This window comes from Salarias fasciatus, chromosome 14 (assembly GCF_902148845.1).
Source record: "Salarias fasciatus chromosome 14, fSalaFa1.1, whole genome shotgun sequence".
Classification (NCBI taxonomy): Eukaryota; Metazoa; Chordata; class Actinopteri; order Blenniiformes; family Blenniidae; genus Salarias; species Salarias fasciatus.
Window position 1 is genome coordinate 12,139,952 of NC_043758.1, and position 9,464 is coordinate 12,149,415.

The window sequence follows — 9,464 nt, forward strand, 5'->3', positions numbered from 1 at the left end:
CATCCTCAAGCGAACGGATGTGTGGAACGCTTTAATAGAGTGCTTAAGGACTGTGTTCAAGCGGCTCAGGTAGCTCAACGCCCGTGGAAACCAGCAGTCACTGAAATGCTGCAGAGCTACAGAGCAACTGCTCATGCAACGACAGGTGAATCCCCTTTCCAGCTTCTGAGAGGACGACCGATGCGGACAAAACTGAATGTTCTGCTACCACCAACAGACAGCGGGACATATGCTCACGTTGCAACCAGAGTTGCCATGCAACAGAAAAAAAGCAAATGCTACACAGACAAGAAACGAGGTGCCAAAACTCCCAAGGTCACAGTCGGTGCCAAGGTCCGGGTGCGCAAGCCTTTTCGTGTGGGAAAAGGAGAGAGACAGTACACTGACCCAATGTCTGTGGAGCAACAGACAGGACTGAGCACCTTTATCCTGAGTGACGGGAAAAAGTGGAACGCAACACGCCTTTCTCTCTGTCCAGACGGCACAGAGGAAGCACAGAGAGCTGGTACTGAAAAGACCAGTAGCCCAGCTAAGAATATGACAAGACAAACTACTCACAGAGACAGACAGAAACCAGCTTGGACAAAAGATTATGTAATGAAGTAGCTCCAAGCCTAATGCAAAACTAAGCTGATTAGGTGACGGTAATTTTAAGTTCAGTTGCTACATTTTGAGTTTATAAGTCACATTTTCAGTTAGTCTTATACGTTAGTAAGGTTATTTGGAAATGCTTGAATAATTTATGTTTGTTATAAATGTATGGAGTCAGACCTTATTTCATTACTGAAGGTTTTATCTGGATACAGTATTTCATTTGAGTTTGGTTTGCATTGAATAACAGTTGAAATACAAAATGCTAATTCTACTTGTGTCAAAGATTGTTCATACAAAGAAGTGTTCTTTCTGAGTAACAGGGGAGATGTTGTGTTTACAGACTCATGCAGTAACAGTAATAGTGTGACACTACCAGATATGGCCAGTGAGTGGCGCTAGAAGAGAATGTAAGATAGACTGGTAGAAGAAGTGGAGAAGAAGAGTGGTTGTTTTCTACAATGCTACGTGATGTCTGTATGTGCCACTGCTACAAGTTCAGTAAAGAGTTTAACTGGATCTTATGACTCCGTCTTCCTGAATAACCCACACAACAACAGCCAATGTATGATTTCATTGAAATTGAGATGTTGCTTCTTCATTAAATTTGCAAAACAAGGATGGGCCCTTTGATGGTGGAACACTGACACAGCGGCGTAATGTCCTCGTTTGAATACAACAGGTTGATTGAAAAATCCAGGCAGCGTTGACCGACTTGTTCAAGGTGAGTGCTGGACTCCACCAAGTAGTCTTGATTTTCACGTACAGGGTGTCAAGGTGTGCTGTTATGATTTGTGTTGTAACACTTTTCCTGATAATAGATGAGAAAACTGTGATGTTGATACTGGTGACCAGTCTGTTCCTGTACAACTGTCATGTAGGAGTTTCATGAGACAAGTGAGAATTGTTTGCTACAATAAATCAACAGGCTGATTGCTAAAACTCTGAAAAACAAGTGATACTTTAACTCAGCCTCCCAGGAAGTGGTTTAGCATAATCTGACTTCCCCCCACATGGATCACATTTCTGTTCTTGTATTCCATAATCTCCTTCATCTTTGCTGTTGTGGCATACTGTTTCGACTTTAGCTTCATCACAGAAGCATTTACCAAGGGCACTGGGAACACATGATCGCCACAGCATGCTTGGGCCTGAGCAGGGCGCTGCTTGCTCTTGCTGTCTGTGCAGAGTTTTATCTTCAAGAGGACGAAATGACGGCTCACGGTCAGAGAAACAAAGTTTGAGTAAAGATCTGGATTGTAGCCTGTGGCGTTGCACACAGTTATACATCCAAGTCAGCGTCGTCAGGATCCAGTTCAGACCTTGTTTCATAATCACAGAGATGGCATTAAAGAGGGAGTAAGTGCAGCACACTCCCAGAAGCATAAGAAGACAGTTGGCAACCTGATATGCCCAAGTTTTCTCATGATGTTTTCTCTGACTGCTTACAAAGTCCCCAAAGCCCACAGTGCTGAACGCCACAAAGCAGAAATACAGTGACTCCAAGTATGTCCACCCTTCCATCACCGAATAGAGAGAGGCTGCGCTGCATGTAACCAGCATAACAGCAAGAAAAAGTAACAACGTGATCAGATAGACTGACGGTTTCCAGTCTTCAGTTCTGTTACTTTCACTGTTTCTGCCTTTTGGCCGACAGAGTCTTCTTCTTTTTGGGCAGCACCAGAGTATCAGGAGGCTGAGTAGCGTGATGACTCTCTCAAGGAACAGGTTGAAAAAGAGCATTGTAGCTGAACAGCCCAGCAATCCGTAGAACACCAGCAAGACCTTCCCTGGCATGGTGGACGGCGCCGTCACTCCGAATCCTGTGAGGATCATGTGGAAAGAGACGTCAGTGAGTACAAACTCATATCATGTCATATCATCACTGCAAAAAGGAAACTATTCATTCAAGTTCTGAAATTAGCACTGTTCCTCACAAAAATCAATCAGAGTGACATAACGGTGGGAAAAGGCATCACACTGATCCTCAGTCCTTCACAGCTTTTTTTCTCCTTCACCAGACTCTTTAACACCTCCTGCTTTAGGATACAGAAGCAATTCATTAATTAAGCTTTGCTTCACGCAAAATATATTTTTGCTTTTGGATGACATCTGGTACAGTTTCTCGAGACAACTGAAAGAAAACTGTATCTATTTCTTATTAATGAAACATGTACAACGTTGAAACAGTCATTAATTCCCTGTGAGTAAACAACAAGCAGCTACTTCCTCCATTCTTGACATGATGATTAACCTTTGCAGATCTTTGAGGTAACTGTGAGAGATGATTTTCTGTTTGTTCCTCCTTTTGTTCATTTATAACATAATGACAGGATTAGTCAACACATCCTTGGTTGAAGAAAGGGAATCTATTCGTGTCGATGACATGATGACCATCCTTCCTGCTGAAAGCTTTGAGCCGTGACGAATCAAACCTCTTAAAAAGTTAAATATGGAAGGTGTTTTGAATCTTAGCAATAAAGTGTTTTTTTCTCCACTCTTGTTATTTCTGATCTCATTTTAATGACAGGACAATGCTCCTCTCATTGAGCATAGCCTTTCCTTTCCTGTGTTGCACCCATGTTCTCTGATCTCCTGCTGCCTCATCCAGATGATCTTTAAGTGAGCTTCCCAATTAAATAAAAATAAATATATATCCATAAAAAAACAAAAACAAGCAAACATTTTTTGGTGGTCTCTCTGTTCCTGTTGCTAAAGTTCACAGTCTTCTCTTTTGACATTTTGGACTTACTGACGTCAGCTGCGGTGTGGTCGCACAAGGTATCTGGATTTGGGAAAGCAATGTTTATGATGTGCGACACCACAGGCTTTCTTTCCACTCCAAAACAAAGTGAAAAACTAACACCAGAGTTTATTGGTTTAAACAAAAAAACTCGCATCATTAACCAAGTACAGTCAACAAATAGGCCTGAGAAAAAAATTAAATAACTCTTAATTTAGGATGCCATCCTGTAAAGCAGGGTGGGAAAACTGCATATTAGCAAAGGAACACAACTCAAAGTCCTAAGAATTTTCCTGTATTCTGCATATCCCTTAAGTGTTATTGCATCTCTAAATGACTGCGGTCAGGAGATACAAAGGTTGTTGTAAAACGGAAATTGATCCAGACTGTCAGCAGCCTGGCCCGTAGTTTCCACAGTGACAGAGTCTTCAAAGATAGAGGAGAAAACAGCAGGGCTGTAAAGTGATTTCGAGCAGAGATGAGGTGGGTCTCTTCTGTTTGTCTTCTATAGGTGCAGCCGATGTGGTGACGCTCTCCTGAACCTCAAACCAATGCAGACTCCTGCGTTCAGTAATTATTATCAGAATCAGAATCAGCTTTAATGGCAAGGTTTGTTCATGAATTTCGTGGAATTTGACTCCGGCTTTTGTTCACTCTCTACATGAAGGAAAAAAAAATAGAAACAACAGCAACAGAATAGAAGCGATATATAAATAACTACAAACATTCTGAAAAACAGGAAGTCCCAATATTTGTAATACTATGAGCATATATATATATATATATATATATATACATATATATATATATACATATATATATATACATATATATATACATATACTGGCTGGATAGTCTAGTGGTTAGGGACACAGACTTTGGATCAGGAGGTCGGGGGTTCGAATCCCGGCCAGGGCGTATGGTAATCCAGTTGGGCCCTTGGACAAGGTGCTTCCCACATACATGTCCACACCTCAGCATGAGCCAGTTGTTGTGGAACCAGGGCATACTGATGACAAATTGGCTACTGGAACAAGACACTCGTGGAGCAGGTCGGCGCACAGATCGTTAATGGAATGCTTCTACAGCAGTAATCCCAACGAAAGAGGATACATGCAGAGAATGTGGGAACAATGGTTACTTTGAAACCCAACATCCAAGCTGACTAAGAAAGAGCTACTAATTTAGTGCTCGAATATCCGCAAGAGGAACTTACTGTCACAGTTGGAGATTGATGAGGTGCAACAGGAATGGGTACCAAGACCCAGCACCTCACCCACGGTACAAGATGCTGCATCAAGGGGGAGGCAGGACAAACAGGTCATATGAGACTGGGTACCAACAATCCCTACCAACACCATCACTGAGACCAATCAGCTGATATATGCAACAGCGACAGTCATCCTAGAGATGCTTGGCTACAAGATGAACAGCATGAGTAGTCGGAGTGACCAAGAACCTCCATGGAAAAGAAGGCTAGAGGCAAAAATCATGGCAACACGGAGAGAAGTCAGCTTCTCAGTCAGTCAGCTAAGCAGAGGGGTGAATCTCAAGAAAGAACTGCCCAAGAAATACAGAAAGCTGTCAATAACTGAGGCACTGGAGCACAAAAAGGGATTGGCAATAACTGCAAGGCCCGCAGCACCAACCTGTGCACTGCCTGGATTGATTACAAGAAAGCCTATGACTCAATGCCACACACGTGGATACTGGAGTGCTTGAAACTGTACAACATCAACAAGACTCTAAGGAGCTTCATTCAGAACTCAATGGGGCTGTGGAAGACAAATCTAGAGGCCAACTCAAAGCCAGTGGCACAGGTTAGCATCAAATGCGGCATATACCAAGGCGATGCCCTGCCCCCCCTGCTGTTCTGCATAGGCCTGAACCCCCTCAGCCAGATCATTAACAAGAGTGGCTTTGGATACCGGTTCAAGAGTGGGACGACTGTCAGCCACCTCCTCTACATGGATGACATCAAACTGTATGCCAAGAATGAGTGTGATATCGACTCCCTGATTCACCTCACCAGGATATACAGCAATGACATTGGGATGTCATTCAGACTGGATAAGTGTGGACGAATAGTATCTAGAAGAGGGAAGGTGATCACAACTGAAGGAGTTGAATTGCCTGAAGGGAACATAACAGATGTGCAGGACAGCTACAAGTACCTGGGGATCCCACAGGTAAATGGTAACCATGAGGAGGCAGCTCGGAAGTCAGCCACAGCCAAATACCTACAGAGAGTAAGACAAGTCCTGAAGAGTCAGCTGAATGGCAAAAATAAGATCCAGGCCATAAACACCTACGCCCTACCAGTAATCAGTTACCCTGCTGGCATAATATCCTGGCCACTGGAAGAAATGCAAGCCACTGATATCAAGACAAGAAAGCTCCTTACAATGCACGGAGGGTTCCACCCTAAGTCCAGCATACTGAGGCTATACACCAAGAGAAAGGAGGGAGGCCGAGGACGAGTGAGTGTCAGAGCCACTATCCAGGAGGAAACCAAGAGCCTCCATGAGTATACCAAGAAGATGGCTCCCAGTGATGATCTGCTAAGTGAATGCCTCAGACATCAAAAGCCCAGTAAGGAGGAACCAGAGGAGCTATCATGGACAGATAAAGCCCTGCATGGCATGTACCACCAACAAATTGAAGAAGTGGCTGACATTGGAAAAACATACCAGTGGCTGGAAAAGGCCGGACTGAAGGACAGCACAGAGGCCCTAATCATGGCTGCACAAGAACAGGCCCTTAACACAAGATCAATAGAGGCCGGGATCTACCACACCACACAAGACCCCAGGTGCAGACTGTGCAAAGAAGCCCCAGAGACAGTACAGCACATCACAGCAGGGTGTAAGATGCTGGCAGGCAAGGCATACATGGAACGGCACAACCAGGTAGCGGGCATTGTGTACAGGAACATATGTACCGAGTATGGACTGAAGGTCCCAGGGTCAAGATGGGAGACACCTCCAAAGGTGGTCGAGAACAATCGAGCCAAGATCCTGTGGGACTTCCAGATCCAGACTGACAAGCAGGTGATGGCCAATCAACTTGACATAGTGGTGGTGGATAAACAGCAGAAGACAGCTGTGGTGATAGATGTAGCAATCCCAAGTGATAGCAACATCAGGAAAAAGGAGCACGAGAAGCTGGAGAAGTACCAAGGGTTGAGGGAAGAGATAGAAAGAGTGTGGGGCATGAAGGCAACAGTGATACCAGTCGTGATCGGGACACTGGGAGCAGTAACCCCCAAGCTGGGAGGATCACCAGGAACAACATCTGAAATCTCTGTTCAAAAGAGCGCAATCCAAGGAACAGCTAAGATCCTGCGCAGAACCCTCAAGCTCCCAGGCCTCTGGTAGAGGACCCGAGCTTGAAGGAGACAGACATAATACCGCCGGGGTGGTGAGAACACAATTTTATATATATATATATATATATATATATATATATATATATATATATATATATATATATATATAAACTCAAGATATTTGAGGCCGACTTGTAAACGAACTGAAAGGACTGCAGTGCTACTCACATAAAGTGACGCGTTTGCTTACCAGAAGCCTTGGGGCTTCTGTTCTGTTTGACCCCCCCCCCCCCCCCCCCCCCCTTCCCGAACAATATATTCTTTCACGTGAAATAAAAGCTTCAGATTCAACAGTCTTTAATCAGCAGATACTGACACGAAGTATATATATATATATATATATATATATATATATATATATATATATATATATATATATATATATATATATACATATATGAAAGGATCTTGAGCACAGAATTTACATTGATGTGCAACAGGCAGGGTTATTGAGGGAGTGTAGTATTTTTAAGCAATTACTCTTGACAGTGGATCCTGAGACTGTTTACGGAGAGAGTTTATCAGGGCAACGGCCTGGGGGAGGAAACTCTGTTTCTGCTGGTTTTGGCGTGCAGTACTCCGTACCGCCTGCTGGATACACGGGTGTGAGGGGTCTGCAGGGATGTTGCCTGTCCGCTTCCTGGTTTCTGGACAGGTACAGGTCTTGTTTTGGTCAGTTGGAGTTTGATGGTGTCTCATGGCTAAAAATAGCTGTGACGGACGCTTTCTTCAACTGGAAAGGTGGAACAGTAGCCCTCTCATTTAACTTCTTCGAAATCATTCCGTTTCATGTGACGTCTGCAGTAGCAGTCACATTCATTCAGTCAGGGTGTTGAGTTCAAGGTTTGAGAGACTTTATTTACCGTAATGGGTTGTTTAGTTCACAGCCAGCTGTGTAAAACAAAAAACACAATAATAAACCAGCTTCATCTTTCAGCTGCTTCCTTCTTGGGTGGCCACAGATCATCAGCTGCCTCCATCCCACACTCACTGTCATCGGCCTCCTCTGCTGGTCCACCAGCTCTCTCCATGTTCTCCTTCATCACATCCATCAGTCTTTTTCTTATCATCCATCTCCTATACCTCCATTGTCAATATATCCTCTACTATAACATATCCAAACCGTCTCCACTGGCTCTCAAGCATCCTCACTTTGATGGTCAGAGATGACACAGATCAGCTCAGACGGAGTGACCCTTCTTTCTGAGTCTGTAAAGTTCATTGCCTCATTCTGTTACTGTTTGCTTGTTTCAACAGGCACAAATAAAGGTAAAAACAGATTCCCATATATCTTCCAGAAACTCCTAAGTCAACTTGGGGTTTCTACATGTTTGAGCTAATCCCAGCCGACTACGTGTGAGTGCAGTGTCCACCCTGAGCAGGTCACGCAACAGTCCAGACAAACTCATTGCATTCTACAGGTAATTCTGGGTAAACAGTTCCACTCGAACGTGCATTTTTGGATGTTTTCGTGCAAACCACTCATCTCCTGTGTGTGCCAAAACAGTTTAAACTGAAACAAATTCATGATCTCAGTTGTCAACACGACATCGTAAAACTCCCTGAAAAAGTTCTCTGATGTTGTGGTTGATTTTTTTAGCACACAGCATCGAACTGGGTTCATAGCACAGTTTATTGTGGACAACAAAGAAAAAGGTGTTTGTCTTATCATACATCCCTATAAGTGAGACGTGGGAAGTCAAAGCACTGACGCGCCCGTCTGATCTACATGCAAACTGTAAAGGGCCCAAGTTATTCGGCACAATATTCAAATGCTTTCATGATTCTCAGCTAAATTATTTTCTAAATAGAAATATGACAGAAATACAATGCAAAGTTTGCTTCTGTTTAAATTTCAACCACTTTCAAGATTTTTTTGTAATATCAGCTATTACAGTTACTGCTCCTGGACCGACCAGATGACTTTCTCCATTGACTTACCAATAGTAGAGACGACAGTTCCCACAAAGTAGAAAGCACCCGGGACGTCCCACAAGGCTCTGCCTTGGTCTGTCCGGATACCTGCGGTCCGGGCCTCCTCGTAGTAGAGCAGCAGTGATTTCAACTCTTCACAGCTCACGTTATAGTCATGGCTGAACTTCTTCAGCCTGCGTTCCCAGAGCCTGTGGGCCCGGATCTCTGCCGGTCTCTCCAGTGAGGAGAAAATGGCCGCACCAGCCAGCATGTAAAGAGCAATGAGGACGCTGAGCAGGTAGAAGTGAGCGGTCTCCCTGCTGGGGATCAGGGATGGACAGCAGCACGGCAGGCTTCTCCCCATTCTCTCAACAAAGCTGCAGACTGTCTGTCTGCTTTGTAGTCTGTGCAGTGATTCAGTGTGTTAAATAGACCCAACTGGAGAAATAATATTTGCACTGTTGATACCATCAGTAAACAATTCGTAGAGCAGAGACAAATGTTAGTCCAGGTAATTTTTCTCTCGGCCATTTCTCAGATGGGCAGGTGGTTTCATCTCATCCTGAGTATGAATCAGACACTTTCTACAAAACAACACAGTTCTCACCCTAAGGTGTGTCGATAGCTTTAATTCATTTCTCGACAGTACAGGGGAAACCTTTATGATTTCTGTGTCCAGTCACTGCTCATCACCAGCTCAATAATCCACCTTTACTCTTCTTTTATGAGTCAAGCGTGTGTACTCCACCCCCACCTCACTCTCTTCAAATCTTTCCTCGATTTTTACTGAGTGAAAAACCCAGTGGGCAGTCCAATCCAGGTAAAAAA

General features: G+C 44.0%; 1 protein-coding gene across 1 annotated transcript; it reads right to left on the reverse strand.

The window, feature by feature from the left end:
- Window positions 1-1,783: 1,783 nt before the first annotated feature.
- LOC115400729 (potassium channel subfamily K member 13-like) lies at window positions 1,784-9,000 on the reverse strand. The gene is made up of 3 exons (XM_030108747.1): window positions 8,664-9,000; window positions 1,880-2,414; window positions 1,784-1,787 (listed from the first exon to the last, which is right to left on the reverse strand). Exons 1-3 carry the CDS (start codon window positions 8,998-9,000, stop codon window positions 1,784-1,786), a joined length of 876 nt encoding a protein of 291 aa, XP_029964607.1.
- Window positions 9,001-9,464: the final 464 nt, after the last annotated feature.

What these genes read in the sequence shown, in the direction of transcription:
- LOC115400729 (XM_030108747.1), bottom strand. Translation starts at nt 9,000, where the DNA reads ATGGGGAGAAGCCTGCCGTGCTGCTGTCCATCCCTGATCCCCAGCAGG. An exon ending in AACTGTCGTCTCTACTATTG is followed by an intron (nt 2,415 to 8,663) that starts GTAAGTCAATGG and finishes TGATCCTCACAG; the next exon opens with GATTCGGAGTGACGGCGCCG.